This window comes from Heterodontus francisci, chromosome 1 (genome assembly GCF_036365525.1).
Source record: "Heterodontus francisci isolate sHetFra1 chromosome 1, sHetFra1.hap1, whole genome shotgun sequence".
Lineage (NCBI taxonomy): Eukaryota > Metazoa > Chordata > Chondrichthyes > Heterodontiformes > Heterodontidae > Heterodontus > Heterodontus francisci.
In genome coordinates this window covers 12,548,345-12,569,391 of record NC_090371.1, presented here as the reverse complement: position 1 = coordinate 12,569,391, position 21,047 = coordinate 12,548,345, and the positions used below count along the sequence as shown (strand labels likewise).

The following is a 21,047-nucleotide window of genomic DNA, read 5'->3' as shown; positions in this document are numbered from 1 at the left end:
TCTAATTTCCTGTTTAATGCCATTCCCAACATCACCACTACAATTTGGGGAAACCTGGGAAAAAAGGTACAAAGGTCTTTATCAATGTGCAACTCACAGCCCTGGAAGATAAAAGATGGAGAGTCAAGTAGGTTGTTTAAAAAGGAAATAGGCACTTGGTTAAGAAATGATAAGTGATTATGGGGACAGGACAAGGGATTAAAAAGATAAAAAGAAGTCTTGCATTTATATAGCTCCTTTCACAGCCTCAGGAGGTCCCAAAGGGCTTTACAGCCAATGAGGTACATTTGAAGTGTAGCCACTGGTGTAATGTCGGGAAATTTGGATAATGTAGGTTGCCTTGTGTAATAAAATGGCCAAGCAGCCTTGATGGGCCAAATGGATGTCTCACAGCCTCCTGGTTCTACAGTGTAAATTGAGGGAAAAAGTATGTGAATTGGGTCATTTTTCAAATAAATCCAAAGGGCAGTTCTCTCTTGGCTCCTTCCTGCAGTGTCAACATTCAGATAACGTCCAGTTTGTGTCGGGTGAGTTATAAAGATCAATTCATCTCAGATCTTTAATTGATCAACTTAATAGGTCTTGATGTTTGACATAATCATCTACCCATTTAACCTTTCCTTTAAAAGGGTTTCCGGTAATGAGACTATCTCTTTAAACATGCTCCAGAGGGCAAGACTGGTGGCTAGATAAGTGGATAAGGGAATCAAGCAGGTGTAAATGGGGTTTACTATCGATCCTATCACAGTGTCTCCCACAGCCAATTTAAAATGGCTAAAACCACCTCTTTAAAATGGGATCTGAGCCCTAAGCCTTCAATGCTAGAATTAACTTTCCTGGAAGTCCTGTGGCTTGTTCGGAAGCAGAGGTTTGGTTGGGCGTTTCCTTTTCTTGATGCCATGGACCACGTTGGTCGGTGGTTTCTTCAGAATAGCAGGTGGCTCAGTCCCAGGTACCCCAGATGATGGTTCGGCCTCATCGCCTGTGCCCAGAAGATCTTCTGTATCTTCCTCTCCCTCACCACCAGTATCTGTAGGTAAAAATTAAGAACATCAGCTGAGAAGGTCCTGTTGGCATTCTACTGTGTATTGGTGAGTGCCCTAAGGTTACAGAGTGAGCGGACACTGGGAATCTAGAGTCAGTGAGAGTCCTAAGATTACGAGGTGAGAGAACGCTGGTGATATAGTGTTGAGAAGAGTCCTAAAATACAGGGTCTCTATGAGTAATGGGATTTGAGATGTTGCAGCTTCTGGGTCAGAGGGAAAATGGGATCAACTTACAGGGAACGGAGAAAGGCAACTGAAAGAAAGAAGAGCCCATTAAAATACCCAAATCTTTCATCGCTCACAGGATGATGTAATCAGTCATCCAAGCACATAGTGTGGGGGCCTTCTAATTTGCATAATTTGGGACCCTGAAGCTGTAGCCAGGTTGAGGGGTGTGGGGGGGGCGGTGGTGCCGTGGGTGCAAAATGCAATGGGGCATATCGTCTGCTGCAGACTTCTGTCCCTGATAAAATGCACTGCCCATCATTGGAATTCTAATTATAGCATTTTAACCCTTCATTCTGTTCCATTCCCTAAAGGGAATGTTGACTTCAGCCACAGCTACTGTCCCATCAGCTTCAAACCAGTAAAAGGCAAGTTCAGGATCTTTACAAGGAAGTTCTTTACCACACACTGTGGTCAATGTGTGGAATGTTGGGTAGTGGAGAGGAATGCCCCCGGAATCATTGATGAAAGAGCTGGATGCAGCAAGGAGCCTCCCCCAGTGAACAGGGCAGGTGGCTTTCGTTGGCGCTATCATCTTGGAACTCAGGGGACGCTGCATTGCTATCGAGAACTCTGCAAAAAAAAAAGCTAGCAGAGCTTCACACTGTGGGCAATGGAATTAGTGAGGCTGAGGAGGTGCCGCAGGATGACAGGCAGTACATGGGCAAGGATGAGCACAACATTGTGGTCGCTGAAGGTCCAACATCTGCTATCGGTGGGGTTCAACACAGCGAATCCACTGCAGCAAATTGCAAATATAAGCCTAAAGCGTACTGTTGGTGCTTGACTGTGTGCTGGTGGGAGTGCTAATGTGCATGGTGCAGCAGCCATTCAAAACTGATGATTCCAATCATAACCTCTGCTCCCACCTTTACAGACAGCAGGTGAACAGAAGAACAGAAGAAATAGGAGCAGGAGTAGGCCATTCAGCCCTTCACGTCAGTCCTGCCATTAATAAGATCGTGGCTGATCTTCTACCTCAACTCCACCTTCCTGCCCGGTCCCTATATCCCTTAATTCCTGAGTATCCAAAAATCTATCAATCTCAGCACACAAGAATATAAGAAATAGGAGGTGGAGTAGACCATATGGCCCATCGAGCCTGCTCCGCCATTCGATACGATCATGGCTGATCTTGGGCTTCAATTCCACTTTCCCTCCCACTCCCCAGATCCCTTGATTCCCTGAGAGCAAAAATCTATTCATCCCAGCCTTAAATGTACTCAATGATGGTGCATCCACAACCCTCTGGGGTGGAATATTCCAAAGATTAAGAACCTTTTTATTGAAGTAATTTCTACTCACCTCAGTCCTCAATGATCAACCACTTATCCTGAGACTGTTTCCCATGTTTTAGATTCCCCAAATATACTTGAATATACTTATTGACGGAGCATTCGCAGCTCTCTGGGGTAGAGAATTCCAAAGATTCACAACCCTCTGACTGAAGAAATTTCTCCTCATCTCAGTCCTTATGTCTATTACATCTCTAACTTTTTCTATTTCCGATGAAAGGTAACTGACCTCTTTTTCTCTCTCCACAGATGTTGCCAGACCTGCTGGGTATTTCCAGCATTTTCTGTTTCTTGTTCAAATTTCCAGCATCTGCAGTATTTTGCTTTTGTGTCACTAAAACATGTGATCTGGTCACTATCACATCATTGTTTGTGGGAGCTTGCTGTGCATAAATTTGCTGCCATGTTTCCTACATTACAATAGTGACGATAGTTCAAAAAATACTTCATTGGCTGTAAAGTGCTCTTGGGACGTCCTGAGTTTCTTTCTAACCTATCTTCTAATGGCTGGATCATGAAGGTACATCCTCCCCTGTGCCCCCCCCCCCCCCACCCTCACCATCTAGCAACCAGGTATCTCCTGGCTGGGGCCACATAAAAACAGAGAAAACCCAGGGCCAGAAAACAGGGGGAATCTCCCCTCCGACTCCCTCAAGTGATTGAAACCACTCCAGCAAATCTCCTGGGCCAACTGTTACCTGTTATTCTCCTTGCCTTCATTACAATGTGGCCTCTGCCCCAGCCAGGAACCAGTCCTGCTCCCTCTTGCATGGACATAGAGGGGGGGAATTTTATGCTGGAGGTGGGGGTCTCGATGTCGGGGGAAACCGACGCCAAGATCCCCGCGTCGCCTCTTTTCTGGAAGGCCTGCCGAATTTAGTACCAATCAGGAATTTTCAGATCTCAGCCCAAAGCCAATGCGTGTCAGCTACAAAAGTTTTCTTATATTATACAAGCGTTTTCTTGTTTGTCATACACTTTCTTCAGAGTTTGAAAGTTTTGAGTTCAAACCCCACATCAGGACTTGATGCATATAATCTAGAAGATACATTAGAGGGACGAAGGGAGTGCCGCACTGTCAAAGTTGCTGTCCTTTATGTCAGATGTTAAATGGAGACCTGTCTGTCTATTCTAATGGTTTGAGGAGGTGTTAAAGATCCAATGGCACTAATCAAGGAAGAGCAGCGAGTTCTCTTGGTGTCCTGGTCAACATTCGTTCTTCAACCAGTGCCACCACAAACAAATGAATTGGTCATTTGTTTCTGTTACTTTTGTGGGATCTTGCTGTGTGCTGTTGTATTTAGTTATATAGGGATGTGACTGCATCAGTAGCTCATATCTTGGGGGGAGATGGTGGTGCAGTTGTAATGTCACTAGACTAGTAATCCAGAGGCCCAGACCTAATGCCCTGAGGACATGAGTTAAAATCCCACCAGGGCAGTTGGTGGAATTTAAATTCAATTAATTAAAAATCTGGAATTGAAAGTTAGCTATTGAAACTATCGTTGATTGTCATAAAAACCCATCTGGTTCACTAATGTCCTTTAGGGAAGGAAATCTGCTGTCCTTACCTGGTCTGGCCTACAAGTGACTCCAGACCCACAGCAATGTGGTTGACTCTTAACTGCCCTCTGACATGGCCCAGCAAGCCACTCAGCTGTCAAGGGCATTTAGCGATGGGCCACAAATGCTGGCCTGCCAGTAATGCCCACATCCCAGGAAAGAATAAAAAAAACAAAATAGTATGTAAGTGCAAGTCGTTCTTTCATATGAATTGATCTCAGTCACATCTCATACAAAGCCTGGCACTTCTGACAATGCAGGACTCCTTCCGAGATTTGGGTCCTCATGATTTCACATAATTGGAGATCGAGGCTTTTGAGCTTTGGGAGTTCGGTCTCCTCCACAGAGATTTCCAGATTATCTGATACAAATATTCGGCCCTTCCCCCACTGCAACATAATCTTACCGGTGGGGGTGTCAGCATCCACTAACACCTCTGTCGTTGTCACCTCAGGCTGCGCAGGCGGTGGGAATGAAGGCATGGCCCCTGGAGGAGGGATGTACGAGACCTGAAGAACTATGGTGGCCTGTAAAAGACAAGGTGAAAAGAAAAGAAAATTACGCAAAACTAGCCAATATGGTAGACGTGGGTTGGATCATGTATTAATCTGCAGAGAAAACAGTGCCCCTTTCAGGCAATGAAGCCTGATTACTGTTAAGAAAGCACATATTCAGGTGATTCAGATTGCAATTTCTGTTTGGCCAGGGAACTTTGCAAATTGTAAAGTACACATCAATTTCAGATGCAGATCTTAATAATTCAGCGTTAAGTAACTGACAAAAAGTTGTATCCAATCAACTTGCCTTTGCTCTTGAACTCAGTGGGTTTCTCTCTTGCCCCTAAGTCCCGCTTCAGGGACTTGAACACACATTTCAGTCTGACACTCAGGAGGATGTAAAAGATCCGATAGGACTAGCTTGGAGAAGAGCAGTGGAATTCTTCTTGGTGGCCCTGGCCAGTATTTATCCCTCAATCAACAACCCCAAAAACAGATTATCTGATCAATATTACGTTGCTATTTGTGAATGCTTACTGTGGGCAAATTAGCTGCCAGGTTACTTACAACGGTGACTGCCCTACAAAAGTACTTTAATGGCTGCAAGACACTTTGGACATGGTGAAACGAGCTGTAAATGTAAGTTTCTTTCTATTAGCTGCACCCCACCATTAGTCCCCAAACCATACCACATACCCACACCAGTGACTCTCACTTACATCATTAATGTTCATCAACAGGGTAGACGTTTCCCCACTGAAGGGGCATTCAATATGGGAGGCAAATAAATCTACTTTCATTATTTATGTTATTCAGTCTTAGGATGTGGATGTCACTTGGCTATTCTTAAACCGCTGCAGTCCTTGGGGAGTAGGTACACCCACAGTGCTGTTAGGAAGGGAGTTGCAGGATTTTGACCCAGTGGCAGTAATGAAATGGCAGTATAGTTCCAAGTCAGGATGGTGTGTGGCTTGGAGGGGAACTTGCAGGTGGTGGTGTTCCCATGTATCTGCTGCCCTTGTCCTTCGAGGTGGTAGAGGTCGCAGGTTTGGAAGGTGCTGTCGAAGGAGCCTTGGTGAGTTGCTGCAGTGCATCTTGTAGATGGTACACACTGCTGCTGGCACTGTGCGTCGGTGGTGAAGGGAGTGAATGTTTGTGAATGGGGTGCCAATCAAGCGGGCTGCTTTGTCCTGGATGGTGTCGAGCTTCTTGAGTGTTGTTGGAGCTGCACCCATCCAGGCAAGTGGAGAGTATTCCATCACACTCCTGACTTGTGCCTCGTACATGGTGTAAAAGGCTTTGGGGAGTCAGGAGGTGAGTTACATTTTAGTCAGTAATATCCACCATATTGTACCCTCTCAGTTAAGTGGAAATTTAATCGAGGTGTTCAAAGTTATGATGGATTTTGATAAAGTAAATAAGGAGAAACTGCTACCACTACCAGGACTGTCAGAAACCAGAGGAACCAAATTTCAAATAACTGGCAAAGGAACCAAAGGCGTGATGACAATTATTTTACCCAGAGAGTTATTTTGATCTGGAAAACACTGCCTGAAGGGGTCTTGGAAGCAGATTTCCAAGAGTAACTTTCAAAAGGGAATTGGATAAATACCTGAAGGAGTACAATTTGCAGGCCTATGGGGAAAGAGCCGGGGAATGGGATTAATTGGATAGTTCTTTCAAAGAGCCAACACAGACACAATGGGCCAAATGGCCTCCTTCTCACTGTTTGTTTCCAAGAATATGTTAGGTGGTTGAAGGAAGCAATTTCCTGAGGCTTTACCGCAGAAAGTACCAGGTCTTCCTATTTTAAGTTCTGCCCTGCCAGCTCCCTTACCCGTCAGATTTCGATGTGTTTTCTCTCGTTTGTGGCTATCCCAGCATTGTTAAAGCAGTGAAAAGATCTGCCGCAATAGAGGTGTTTCGCTTTGCCTATGTATGTTGGGATATCACCATCTCTGATTTTCTCTCCAGCACCTGCAGCTCAGCTGTTGCCTGGAAGAAATCAGCCACTGCTTGGCTCCAGTTTGAAATCCCATATCCTCCAGGAGTTCTCCCTATAAATGCAGATTCCCATTTATTGCATTTCAAAGAATGGCAACCTCCAGCTGTTCACAACTGCTCCCATTGGGGAATCAGCACTTCAGACATGTAGAAACCATCACTCACTGAAAGATAGGAGTCAACAACACAGCTCCAGCTGATTTTACTGGAAGATCGTACACATACTGTGTGTTATGCAGTACAGCAATCCACCTCTGCACTGTCCCATCAGTGCAGCATTGGTTATGTACATAGTAAAGCTCCCTCTACACTGTCCGATTATACACTCCCAAGACAGATATAGCACAGAGTTAGATACAGAGTAAAGCTCCCTCTACACTGTCCGATCATACACTCCCAGGACAGGTACAGCAGGTGCCGTGCTCGGACCACCTCCGGTGTGGGCGGAGTTTACTCCGCTCCGCACGCGGGCGGGGTCCGCGTACTGGCACTTTAACAACCGGCTGCTGGAGGACGAGCGAATTCGGGACTCGTTCTGTCGATTCTGGGCCGACTGGAGAAGGAAGCAGGGGTGCTTCCCCTCCTTGAGGCTATGGTGGGATGTGGGCAAGACTCACATCCGCGTCTTCTGTCAGGAGTACGCGAAGGGGTCGACCAAGAGGCGGGAAGCCGAGATTGGGTGCCTTTAGAGGGAGGTGCTCGACTTGGATTCCCGCCTCGGTCATGCCGTCGCGGACCCGGCCCTGTGGCAGGCGTACAAAGAGAAAAAGGGCGCGCTGAGGGACCTGCAGCTCATAGGGTCCCGAGGCGCGTACGTGAGGTCGCGGATCCAGATCCAGGAAGATTTGGACCACGCCTCACCCTTCTTCTACTTGCTGGAAAAATTGCGGGGGGTCCGTAAGCAGCTCGTCGAGCTGCTGGCCGACGACGGATCCTCCATCACGGATCCGGAGGAATGGGCCTCCTGGTCCGTACTTATTACAGTGCGTTCTTCTCTCCGGATCCGTCCAGCGAGGACGCGCGCAGAGTTTTGTGGGAGGACCTGCAGCAGGTCAACCCGGAGGGCGCCGAAGGATTGGAGGCTCCGCTCACGTTGGCGGAGCTGACTGGCGCCCTCCACCAGCTCTCAAGGGGCAAATCCCCAGGGCTGGATGGCTTGACCGTGGAGTTCCTCAGGGCGTTCTGGGACGTCCTGGGGGACCATTACGCGCGGGTCCTGGGGGAAAGCCTGGCGACCGGGGAGATGCCCCTCTCGTGGCGCAGGGCGGTCATCGTTCTGCTGCCGAAGAGGGGCGATCTCCGCCTGCTTAAAAACTGGCGTCCGGTCTCCCTCCTCAGCACGGATTATAAGATCTTTGCCTGGGCTATGTCTACCCGCCTGGGCACCGTGCTGGACCACATGATTCATCCCGACCAGTCCGACACGGTCCCGGGCCGGTCCATTCAGGACAACATCCACCTGGTCCGGGACCTGGTCCATCTTTCCCAGAGGACTGGTCAGTCGGTCGCCTTTCCCTCCCTCGATCAGGAGAAGGCGTTTGACAGGGTGGATCACGAATACCTTTTCGGGACTCTGTGCGCTTTTGGACTCGGGCCGCATTTCGTGGCCCGGGTCCGACTTTTATACGCCGCCGCAGAGTGTCTAGTCAAAGTTAACGGGTCCTTGACGGCGCCCCTTCGCTTTGGGAGAGGAGTGCGTCAGGGGTGCCCCATGTCCGGCCAATTGTATACCATCTGCGTGGAGCCCTTCCTGTGCCTGCTTCGCAGGAGGTTGACGGGATTGGCTCTGCGCGAGCCGGCCATGCGGGTCGCCTCTCAGCTTACGCCGACGACGTGCTCCTCACGGTCACAGATCCCGTTGACTTGCGGAGGATGTGCGACTGCCAGCAGACCTTTTCTGCCGCGTCCTCCGCAAGGATCAATTGGGAGATATGCTCCGGACTCCTGGTGGGTCAGTGGTGGGTGGACACCCTGCCGGAGGAGATGACACCTTTAGCGTGGAGCACCACGCACCTCCTCTATCTGGGAGTCCATCTTAGCCCCGCTGAGAAAGCCTGGCCGGCAAACTGGCAGGAGTTGGAGGCGAAAGTCACCGCTCGGCTGGGGCGCTGGACAGGACTGCTCCGAGTGCTTTCCTACGGGGGCCGATCGCTGGTCATAAACCAACTGGTGGCCTCCATGCAGTGGTACCGGTTGGTCACTTTGGCCCCGCCCCTGTATTTGCCACCAAGATCCAGAAGAAACACGTCGATTTCTTCTGGGGCAAGAGGAAACACTGGGTTTCTGCCGCGGTCCTGAGTCTCCCGATTGAGGAGGGCGGCCAGTCGCTGGTGTGCGTCCGCACCCAGGCTGCGACTCTCCGCCTTCGGACCCTGCAGAGATACCTGTACGTCAAGCGTCCTCCCAGATGGTGTGTGCTGGCGATGTATTTTTTCCGCCAGTGTCACTGGCTTCAAGACGACACGCAGCTCCTGGTGGAGTCCGTTAGCCGCGCCTCTCTGAGGGAGTTGCGTGTCTTTTACCGGGATCTTTTCCGAGTCTGGAACATGGTCGCCTCCAGTCAGGGCGCTCCCCCGCCGGCGGAGGAGAGCGCCATGGCTGTCCGGGCGGCCGACTCCGGGGACGGTCCGGCGGGCGGAGGAGTAGCCGAAACCCCCGGGACGCCCCTCACTGCGGGTGGTGAGGGGGCTCGGGAGTGCGGAGCGATCCCGGCCGAGTGGGGGTCAGCTGGAACTGCTCATCGGACCCAGGCCCCGAAACCCTCCTCGGGAGCCGGTCCCGCACAACCCGAGCCGCCTCTCGGAAATGCCCTCCGTGCCATTCCAATCGGTGCGGAGGGGTTTCCTGTACGGGCTGCTCCTGCACACTCTCCACTTCCTCGCCCTCGTCAGCCGGCCGGACACGCCCTGGCGGTCCGCGTTGCCATCTGGCAGCGAGGGGAAACCCCGATGGAGGTCTCTCTACACGGGAGTCTTCCCCCTTTACATCGGGGACCTGGGGTGGAGGGTGCTGCACAGAGCAGTCCCATGCAATAGGCTTTTAAGTAGGTTCATGGACTCCCAGGCCGCCTGTACTTTCTGCGGCCTGGACGAGTCCGTGTTCCACGTTTATACGGAGTGTGCGAGGTTGCAGCCCCTATCTGAGTATCTGAAGGGGCTGCTCCTCAAATTCTGGCTGCACTTCAGTCCCATGCTCCTGATCTTTGGGCACCCGGTGCGGAGGGGCTTGGGCCGGGAGGAGGATCTCCTCGTTGGTCTGCTCCTGGGCCTGGCCAAGGTGGCAATTCACAGGTCCAGGTTGCGGGCCGTCGGGGGGTCCGTCCACCCCGATTGCCTGCCCCTCTTCCGCGGTTACATTCGCGCCCGGGTGTCCCTGGAGAAGGAGCATGCGGTGTCCGCCGGTACGCTTGAGGCCTTCCGCGACCGGTGGGCACCGCAGGGACTGGAGTGCATTGTCGACGCCGAGAATGGCATTTTAATTTGAGTTTTTTGTTTATTTATCTGGTTTTAATAAAGTTATTTTAAAACTGTAAATATGTATATAAAGGGGGAATGAGGAATAAAGGCCCCCTCGACGTGAAAAATATAAAAGGGGCCTGGGGTATAAAGGCCACCTTATAAAGAAAAAAAAAATGGGGTTAGATACTGAGTAAAGCTCCCTCTACACTGTCCCATCAAACACTCCCAGGGGAGGTATAACACGGGGGTTAGACACAGAGTAAAGCTCCCTCTACACTGTCCCATCAAACACTCCCAGGGGAGGTATAACACGGGGGTTAGACATAGAGTAAAGCTCCCTCTACACTGTCCCATCAAACACTCCCAAGGGAGGTATAACACGGGGGTTAGACATAGAGTAAAGCTCCCTCTACACTGCTCAGCAAACATGTAACAAGTGTAGCACCTGTCCTGGGGAGTGTTTGATGGATCAGTGCAGAGGGACGACAGTTGCTGCCTTTATCATACAATGACCACAGACCATGTAATCTCTGTGTCAGTATATCCCTTGTTTAGCTGCCTTTCACAGAGAGATCAGCGATTGGTTTTTACACATAATGAACGTATTGTTCCAGTGGGAGAGGCTGGACACAGCTGATGGTGAAAGCTGGAGGATGGAACTCTTTGGAATTCAAGATTGCTGACTCCATTCTTCAGGAGAATTCCTGGAGGAGGTTAGAGGATGGAGGAAAGCCAAACAGTGGCTGATTACTTTCTTGCAGCAGCTGACCAGTGATGCTGTGATCAGGCCTGTGGGCCTTATGAACTGCCAAACCCAAAGGGACAATGATGTAGCAGTGACACAAGTCATGTTTGCTTAGAAACCCTTAAACAGAGGATCTTTACCAAGGGGGGGGAAAGGGGACAGAGAGGGAATAGAATTCGGGTGAGAGAGAAATGTAGAAACAGAAGTAGGCCATCGAACCAGTTCTGCCATCCCATGAGATCTGGATCTTAACTCCATCCAACTGCCTTGGCACCATTCCCCTTAATGAACTCAGATTTGAAATTATTAATTGAAGTAGAATCGACTGCTTTTAGTGGGAGAGTATTTCACACTTCTACCCTCTCCAAGTAAAGAAATGCTCCTGTGCTCACTGAGCTACAGTGACTTCCGGTGAAGCAATGCCTCGATTTTGAAATTCTCATCCTTGTCTCTCTTCCAGGCTCACAATCCTCCTCGATATCTGCACTCCTCTAATCTGGACCCTTGGACATTCCCAATTTGAATCGCTCAACCATTGGCGGTCGTGCCTTCAGCCGCAAATCCCTAAGCTCTGGAATTCCGTATCTAAACTTCTCTGCCTCTCTACTTCACTTTCCTCCTTTAAAATACTTCTTAGACCAATCCCTTGTTCATCTACCCTGAAACTCCTTATATGGCTTAGTGTCAACTTTTGTTTGATAATGCTCTATGAAGTGCCTTGGGCCATTTTACGATGTTAAAGATGCTATATAAATACAAGTTGTCGTATGTTGTTGCTGTTGAAATACAGACTAACTTCTCTCCTGAATGGCCTGGCTCTAAATTAAAGGTTATCTACCTTATCAATTACTTTCAAAAATCCTAAAAACGTAAATCAAATGACCACTCTATTTTAGAGCCTAAATGCTGGCTTACTTTCTTTCTCCTGTTTCTTTTTTTAACTGTTCGCTACGCTTGGATGCAGTTGTTCAGGATCCAGCCATTCACACCTCCTCTCGGCACATCTTTTGTTTCTTTACTTCTCTCATTGCCACTCCCTTTTGACTTGCACCCCCTTTTATCACTTAATCTCTCCTTCCTTTTAATTCTTTTCCCACCACTTCCCCTTTTCATTTTTTTTATTCATTCATGGGATGTGGGTGTCGCTGGCCAGGCCAGCATTTATTGCCCATCCTCAATTGCCCTTGAGAAGGTGGTGGTGAGCTGCCTTCTTGAACCGCTGCAATCCATTTGGGGGAGGTACACCAACAGTGCTGTTAGGAAGGGAGTTCTAGTGACAGTGAAGGAACAGCAATATAGTTCCAAGTCAGGATGGTGTGTGACTTGGAAGGGAACTTGCAGGTGGTGGTGTTCCCATGTATTTGCTGCCCTTGTCCTTCTTGTTGGTAGAGGTTGTGGGTTTGGAAGGTGCTGTCTAAGGAGCCTTGGTGCATTGCTGCAGTGCATCTTGTAGATGGTACACACTGCTGCTACTGTGTATCTTGGTGGAGCAAGTGAATGTTTGTAGATGGAGTGCCAATCAAGCGGGCTACTTTGTCCTGGATGGTGTCGAGCTTCTTGAGTGTTGTTGGAGCTGCACCCATCCAGGCAAGTGGAGAGTATTCCATCACACTCCTGACTTGTGACTTGTAGATGGTGGACAGGCTTTGGGGTGTCAGAAGGTGAGTTACTCGCAACAGGATTCTTAGCCTCTGACCTGCTCTTGTAGCCATAGTATTTATATGGCTACTCCAGTTCAGTTTCTGGTCAATGGTAGCCCCTAGGATGTTGATAGTGGGGGATTCAGCTCTGGTAATGCCTTTGAATGTCAATGGGAGATAGTTAGATTCTCTCCTGTTGGAGATGGTCATTGCCTGGCACTTGTGTGGCGCGAATGTTACTTGCCACTTATCAGCCCAAGCCTGGATATTGTCCAGGTCTTGCTGCATTTCTACACGGACTACTTCAGTATCTGAGGAGTTGTGAACGGTGCTGAACATTGTGCAATCATCAGCGAATATCCACATTCTGACCTTATGCTTGAAGGAAGGTCATTGATGAAGCAGCTGAAGATGGTTGGGCCTAGGACACTACCCTGAGGAACTCCTGCAGTGATGTCCTGGAGCTCAGATGATTGACCTCCAACAACCACAACCATCTTCCTTTGCGCTAGGTATGACTCCAGCCAGCGGAGAGTTTTCCCCCAATTCTCATTGACTTCAGTTTTGCTAGGGCTCCTTGATGCCACACTCAGTCAAACGCTGCCTTGATGTCAAGGGCAGTAACTCTCACCTCACGTCTTGAGTTCAGCTCTTTTGTCCATGTTTGAACCAAGGCTATAATGAGGTCAGGAGCTGAGTGGCCCTGGCGGAACCCAAACTGAACATCACTGAGCAGGTTATTGCTAAGCAAGTGCTGCTTGATGGCACTGTTGATGACACCTTCCATCACTTTACTGATGTTTGAGAGTAGACTGATGGGGCAGTAATTGGCCGGTTTCGACTTGTCCTGCTTTTTGTGCACAGGACATACCTGGGCAATTTCCACATTGCAGGGTAGATGCCAGTGTTGTAGCTGCACTGGAACAGCTTGGCTTGGGGTGCAGCAAGTTCTGGAGCACAGGTCTTCAGTACTATTGCCGGAATATTGTCAGCGCCCATAGCTTTTGCAGTATCCAGTGCCTTCAGTCGTTTCTTGATATCACGTGGAGTGAATCGAATTGGCTGAAGTCTGGCATCCGTGATGCTGGGGACTTTAGGAGGAGGCCGAGATGGATCATCAACTCGGCACTTCTGGCTGAAGCGTTTTGCAAATGCTTCAGCCTTATCTTTCACACTTATGTGCTGGGCTCCCCCATCATTGAGGATGGGGATATTTGTGAAGCCACCTCCTCCAGTTAGTTGTTTAATTGTCCACCACCATTCATGGCTAGAAGCGGCAGGACTGCAGAGCTTAGATCTGATCCGTTGGTAATGGGATCGCTTAGCTCTGTCTATCGCTTGCTGCTTACCTAGTTTGGCACGCAGATAGTCCTGTGTTGTAGCTTCACCATGTTGACACCTCATTTTGAGGTATGACTGGTGCTGCTCTGGCATGCCCTCCGACACTCTTCATTGAACCAGGGTTGATCCCCCAGCTTGATGGTAATGGTAGAGTGGGGGATATGCTGGGCCATCAGGTTACAGATTGTGATTGAGTACAATTCTGCTGTTGCTGATGGCCCACAGCGCCTCATGGATGCCCAGTTTTGCATTGTTAGATCTGTTCAAAATCTATCCCATTTAGCACGGTGGTGGTGCCACACAACATGATGGAGGGTATCCTCAATGTGAAGGAGGGTCTTCGTCTCCACAAGGACTGTGTGGTGGTCACTCCAACCAATACTATCATGGACAGATGCATCTACGGCATGCAGGTTGATGAGGACGAGGTCAAGTATGTTTTTCCCTTTTATTGGTTCCCTCACCACCTGCTGCAAACCCAGTCTAACAGCTATGTCCTTTTGGACTTGGCCAGCTCATCAGTAGTGGTGCTAACGAGCCACTCTTGGTGATGGACATTGAAGTCCCCTACCCAGAGTACATTCTGTGCCCTTGCCACCCTCAGTGCTTCCTCCAAGTGGTGTTCAACATGGAACAGTACTGACTCATCAGCTGAGGGAGGGCGGTAGGTGATAATCAGCAGGAGATTTCCTTGTCCATGTTTGACCTGATGCCATGAGATTTCATGGGGTCCGGAGTCGATGTTGAGGACTCCCAGGGCAACTCCCTCACGACTTATGCAACTGTACCGCCCCCTCTGCTGGGTCTGTCCTGCCAGTGGGACAGGACATAACCGGTGATGGTGATGGCAGTGTCTGGGACATTGTCTGTAAGGTATGATTCTGTGAGTATGACTATGTCAGGCTGTTGCTTGACTAGCTGTGGGACAGCTCTCCCACCTTTGGCACAAACCCCCAGATGTTAGTAAGGAGGACTTTGCAAGGTCGACAGGTCTGGTTTCATTCTTTTTTATTGACTTCGTAGCGGTTAGATACAACTGAGTAGCTTGCTCGGCCATTTCAGAGGACATGTAAGAGTCAGCCACATTGCTGTGGGTCTGGAGTCACATGTAGGCCAGACCAGGTAAGGACAGCAGATTTCCTTCCCTAAACGACATTAGTGAACCAGATGGGTTTTTAACAACAATCGACAATGGTTTCATGGCCATCATTAGACTAGCTTTTAATTCCAGATTTATTAATTAAATTCAAATTCCACCTTCTGCTGTGGTGGGATTTGAACCCATGTTCAGTGACAATACCACTATGCCACTACCTCCCCATAAGATGTTACGAAAGCATCTGAGATCCTTAACTTTAGTAACACAGTGATAGAGTACAAAAGCAAGGAAGTTATGCTAAACTTTTATAAAACATTGACTAGGCTTCAGCTGGAGTATTGTGTCCAATTCCGGGCACTACACTTTAGGAGGGATGAAGAATTTTACTAGAATGGTTCCAGGGATGAGAGACTTCAGTTACGTGGAGAAGCTGGGGTTGTTCTCCTTAGAGCAGAGAAGGCTAAGAGGAGACTTGATAGAGATGTTCATAATATTGATGGCTGTTGATAGAGTAAATAGGAGAAACTGTTTCTCCTTGCAGAAGAATCGGTAACTAATGAACACTGATCTAAGGTTAATGGCAAAAGAACCAGAGGAGACCTGAAGGAAAAGATAATTTACACAGTGAGCTGTTATAATCTGGAATGTGATACCTGAAAGGGTGAACATAGAACATAGAACACAGAACAGTACAGCACAGTACAGGCCCTTCGGCCCACGATGTTGTGCCAAACCTTTTACCTACTCTAAGATCAAACTAACTACCTACCCTTCATTCTACTATCATCCATGTACCTATCCAAGAGTCGCTTAAATGCCCCTAATGTATCTGCTTCTACTACCACCGCTGGCAGCGCATTCCACGCACCCACCACTCTCTGTGTAAAGAACCTACCTCTGACATCTCCCCGAAACCTTCCTCCAATCACCTTAAAATTATGCCCCCTGGTAATAGCCCTTTCCACCCTGGGAAAAAGTCTCTGACTATCCACTCTATCTATGCCTCTCATCATCTTGTACCCCTCTATCAAGTCACCTCTCATCCTTCTTCGCTCCAATGAGAAAAGCCCTAGCTCCCTCAATCTTTCTTCGTAGGACATGCCCTCCAGTCCAGGCAGCATCCTGGTAAATCTCCTCTGCACCCTCTCTAAAGCTTCCACATCCTTCCTATAATGGGGCGACCAGAACTGAACACAATATTCCAAGTGTGGTCGAACCAGGGCCTTATAGAGCTGCAGCATAACCTCGCGGCTCTTAAACTCAATCCCCCTGTTAATGAAAGCCAACACACCATACGCCTTCTTAACAACCCTATCAACTTGGGTGGCAACTTTGAGCGATCTATGGACATGGACCCCAAGATCCCTCTGTTCCTCCACACTACCAAGAATCCTGTCTTTAAGCCTGTATTCCACATTCAAATTCGACCTTCCAAAATGAATCACTTCACACTTTTCCAGGTTGAACTCCATCTGCCGCTCCTCAGCCCAGCTCTGCATCCGGTCAATGTCCCGTTGCAACCTACAACAGCCTTCCACACTATCCACAACTCCAGCAACCTTCGTGTCATCGGCAGACTTGCTAACCCAGCCTTCCACTTCCTCATCCAAGTCATTTATAAAAATCACAAAGAGCAGAGGTCCCAGAACAGATCCTTGTGGAACACCACTGGTCACCGAGCTCCATGCTGAATACTTTCCATCTACTACCACCCTCTGACTTCTATGGGCCAGCCAATTTTGTATCCAGACAGCCAACTTTCCCTGAATCCCATGCCTCCTTACTTTCTGAATGAGCCTACCATGGGGAACCTTATCAAACACCTTGCTAAAATCCATATACACCACATCCACTGCTCTTCCTTCATCAATGTGTTTTGTCACATCTTCAAAGAATTCAATAAGGCTTGTGAAGCATGACCTGCCCCTCACAAAGCCATGCTGACTGTCTCTAATCAAACCATGCTTCCAAAAGATCATAAATCCTGTCTCTCAGAATCCTCTCCAATAATTTGCCCACTACCGACGTAAGACTGACTGGTCTATAATTCCCAGAGTTATCCCTATTCCCTTTCTTGAACAAGGGAACAACATTTGCCACCCTCCAATCATCCGGTACTACTCCAGTGGACAGTGAAGACACAAAGATCATCGCCAAAGGCGCAGCAATCTCTTCCCTCGCTTCCCGTAATATCCTTGGGTATATCCCGTCTGGCCCCAGGGACTTATCTGTCCTCATATCATTCAAAATTTCCAGCACTTCCTCCCTCTTAACCTCAACCTGTTCGAGCATATCAGCCTGTTCCACGCTGTCCTCACAAACGACCAGGTCCCTCTCACTAGTGAATACTGAAGCAAAGTATTAATTTAGGACCTCCCCTACCTCCTCCGACTCCAGGCACAAGTTCCTTCCACTATCCCTGATTGCCCCTACCCTCACTCTGGCCATCCTCTTGTTCCTCACATAAGTGTAGAACGCCTTGGGATTTTCCTTAATCCTACCCGCCAAGACTTTTTCATGTCCCCTTCTAGCTCTTCTAAGTCCATTCTTCAGTTCCTTACTGGCTACCTTGTAACCCTCTAGAGCCCTGTCTGATCCTTGCTTCCTCAACCTTAAGTAAGCTTCCTTCTTCCTCTTGACTAGCTGTTCCACATCTCTTGTCATCCAAGGTTCCTTCACCCTACCATCCCTTCCCTGCCTCATCGGGACAAAGATTCAATAGGAACTTTCAAAAAGGGATCTGAATAAATACTTGAAAAAGGAAAATAGGCAGAGTGATGGAGAAAGAGCAGGATAGTTTTCCCAAAGAGCTCGCATGGACATGATGGGCTGAATAGTCTCCTGTGCACTGTGATTCCATGATTCTCGCCACAGAGCTGAAGTCCTTTGATACCATTCTGCTAAATCTTGTCTGTACCCTCTCCAAGGGTGTAAGTTTTAATTACTCCTCCCTAATACTTCCTTTTCATCTAGTTAAAACCCCCCCAGCAACTTCACTCAGAGATTGGTCATTTTCCTTTCACTGGTCAGTCAGTCCCTGGTCAGTGTTCTTTCAGTCTCGAATTCTGCAGGCATTATTCTGCTCTGACTCACAAACACACAGCCACAGGCTCCAGGTTTTCCTTCTGCTGACTCACTCAGATTTCTCAGATTCCACAGTCGCAAATGGAAGCCAGCTGGGAAAATCAATCCAAGCAACTGAAGCCGGCCACCTCTGCAAACCACCATCAGTGCCGGCCAGGCCTGTTAAAGCTGCAGTGTCCCATTAATTATTTCACAAAATTATAATTAAACAGTGCCTTAAACTCAGTCTACATGAAAACTGTGATAAGGCATTCTGCAAATGCATGTTGTTGTCAGATGTCAGGGTCTCCATCTCCTCTTTCTCTACAAATTGACAGGGAGATGAATTAATATCAGTAGAGATAATGTCAGTAACACAGGGTGTTGGGGGGAGAGGGGTTACTGAGTGACAGTGTGAGGGAGCTGGGTTAATATCAGCAGAGATACAGTCAGGAACACAGGGTGCTGGGGGGAGAGGGGTTACTGAGTGACAGTGTGAGGGAGCTGGGTTAATATCAGTAGAGATACAGTCAGTAACACAGGATGCTGGGGGGAGAGGGGTTACTGAGTGACAGTGTGACGGAGCTGGATTAATATCAGTAGAGATACAGTCAGTAACACAGGGTGCTGGGGGGAGAGGGGTTACTGAGTGACAGTGTGAGGGAGCCGGGTTAATATCAGTAGAGATACAGTCAGTAACACAGGGTGCTGGGGGGAGAGGGGTTACTGAGTGACAGTGTGAGGGAGCTGGGTTAATATCAGTAGAGATACAGTCAATAACACAGGGTGCTGTGGGGAGAGGGGTTACTGAGTGACAGTGTGAGTTCAAATGTTTTTCTTCTCTTACCCCAGTGTTCTGTTTCTTTGTGTCAAGCAAAGCCAGATTGTATTTGGCTGCCAAGTTCGGGGAGCTCAGTACATCTTTCAGGGAGGTTCGTATCTCTCCCAGAAACCTGTAAATTAAAGGACAGCACAGAATCAGAGCAGGCATTAGGATTCCCTCTCTCTACTGAGTAGTTTTTCCTTAACCCACACCCAGTTATTACTGTGGGAGTCTGCAACATAAGCTTGATAAACCGACGGTAGGAAATGGGATTAGTGTTTGAAAGAAAGAATTACATTTATGTGGCGCCTTTCATGACCTCTGGGCATCCGAAAGCCCTTTCCACTGCCTGAAAATAGGAAACGCAGCAACCAATTTATAAAGAGCAATGACCCACAAAAAGCAATGTGATAATGACAAGATTGTCTGCTTTCGTCCCCTTGGTTAAGAAATAAATACTAGGCAGGACACTGGGGAGAACAATCCTGCTCTTCTTGTGGGATCCTAAACATCCAGCTATGAGGCTAGCCGGGGCCTCGGCTTAACATCTTGTCTGAAAGGCAGCACCTCCAATAGTGCAGCACTTTCTCAGTACTGCACTGGAATGTTACCGTGAGTAGTGTACACAAGTCTCTGGTGTTGGACTTGTATCTGTGCATTACTGGGTCAATAGTCCTATAAACAGATTATATAATAACATAAAAGCAAAATACTGCGGATGCTGGAAATCTGAAATAAAAACAAGAAATGCTGGAAATACTCAGCAGGTCTGGCAGCATCTGTGGAGAGAGAAGCAGAGATAATGCTTCAGGTCAGTGACCTTTTATCAGAAGTTCTGATGAAGGGTCACTGACCTGAAGCGTTAACTCTGCTTCTCTCTCCACAGATGCTGCCAGACCTGCTGAGTATTTCCAGCATTTCTTGTTTTTATTATATAACATACTCTGTGTTACAGGTGACATTAGAGCGCTTTTAATTCTCCTGTAAGCATATTATATCCTAGCACACTCTGTTACTGGTGACAGACAATCTGCCCCTTGATGTAGAGCTCGATACGCACACACGGAAAGCAGATACCACCTTTGGCCGACTCGCAAAACGCACATGGGATAACACCAAGCTGACCCTTAGGACCAAGCTGATAGTTTATAAGGCCTGTGTTCTCAGCACCTTGATGTTTGGCTGTGAAACATGGGTGACTTACAGCTACCAGGAAAAGAAGCTCCATAATTTCCAATTTCGCTATTTGTGGCACATTATGGGTATATCCTGGCAGGACAAAATCACAAATATGGCAGTCCTCTCAAAGGCTGAACTCCCAATTGTGTTGGCACCTAAAAGAGCGGGAAAGAGGAGGATGCGGAGACAGTCAGCAGCACCTAAAGAGCTATCCAGTCCAGTCCAGCCCAGCCCAGTCCAGTCTAGTTTAGTCCAATCTGTGGCTACAAAGCGGACAGACCACGCTCTATGAAAAATCAATGTGTGACGTCACAGGAAAACAGGTAGTTGATTAATTGGTGAGTATTTTTCTCACTTATCTTTCAATACTCGGGTAATTTTAGTAATGGCAAGATTTATTAGCAGCAGTATGGAAGCACTACCATATATAAAAACACACTGGGAACGGTAGCATAGTGGAAATGTTACTGGACCAAGATCCAAAGGCCCAGATTAATGCTCTGGAGACACAAGGACAAATCCCACCATGGCAGCTGGTTCACTAAAAGCCCTTTAGAGAAGGAAATCTGCCATCCTTACCTGATCTGGCCTACAATGTGGTTGAGTCTTAACTGCCCTCTTAAATGGCCTAACAATGCATTCAGTTGTATCAAATCGCTACAGGAAAGTCAAAAAGGAATAAAATCGGACAGACCACCCGACATCGACTTGGGTGTTGGAAACAACACAGGCACACTCTGGACAGTCGATCCTGCAAAGTCCTCCTTACTAACATCTGGCGGCTTGTGCCAAGATGGGAGAGCAGTCTCACAGACTAGTCAAGCAACAGTCTGACATAGTCATGCTCACAGAATCGTATCTTACAGACAATGTTCCAGACTCCTCCATCACTATTCCTGGGCCTGGCCTCTCAGTGTGACCAGTGGTGGCAGCACGGTGGTATACAGTCAGGAGGGAGTTGCACTGGGAATCCTCAACATTGACTCCACACCCAATGAAATCTCATGGCATCAGGTCAAACATGGGCAAGGAAACCTCCTGCTGATTACCACCTACCACCCTCCTTCGA

General features: G+C 48.3%; 1 protein-coding gene across 6 annotated transcripts in view; it reads right to left on the bottom strand.

Annotated features, from left to right (window-relative positions):
* Window positions 1-21,047, bottom strand: part of dysf (dysferlin, limb girdle muscular dystrophy 2B (autosomal recessive)) — a 361,838-nt gene that overhangs the window by 279,527 nt on the left and 61,264 nt on the right. For all 6 annotated transcript variants that reach the window (XM_068028674.1, XM_068028673.1, XM_068028677.1 and 3 more), the window contains exons 4-6: window positions 18,824-18,929; window positions 4,536-4,656; window positions 844-1,030 (exon numbers count right to left, since the gene is read on the bottom strand). In XM_068028674.1, the coding sequence (XP_067884775.1) occupies window positions 844-1,030; window positions 4,536-4,656; window positions 18,824-18,929 (414 nt within the window). The remainder of the gene's footprint in view (window positions 1-843; window positions 1,031-4,535; window positions 4,657-18,823; window positions 18,930-21,047) is intronic.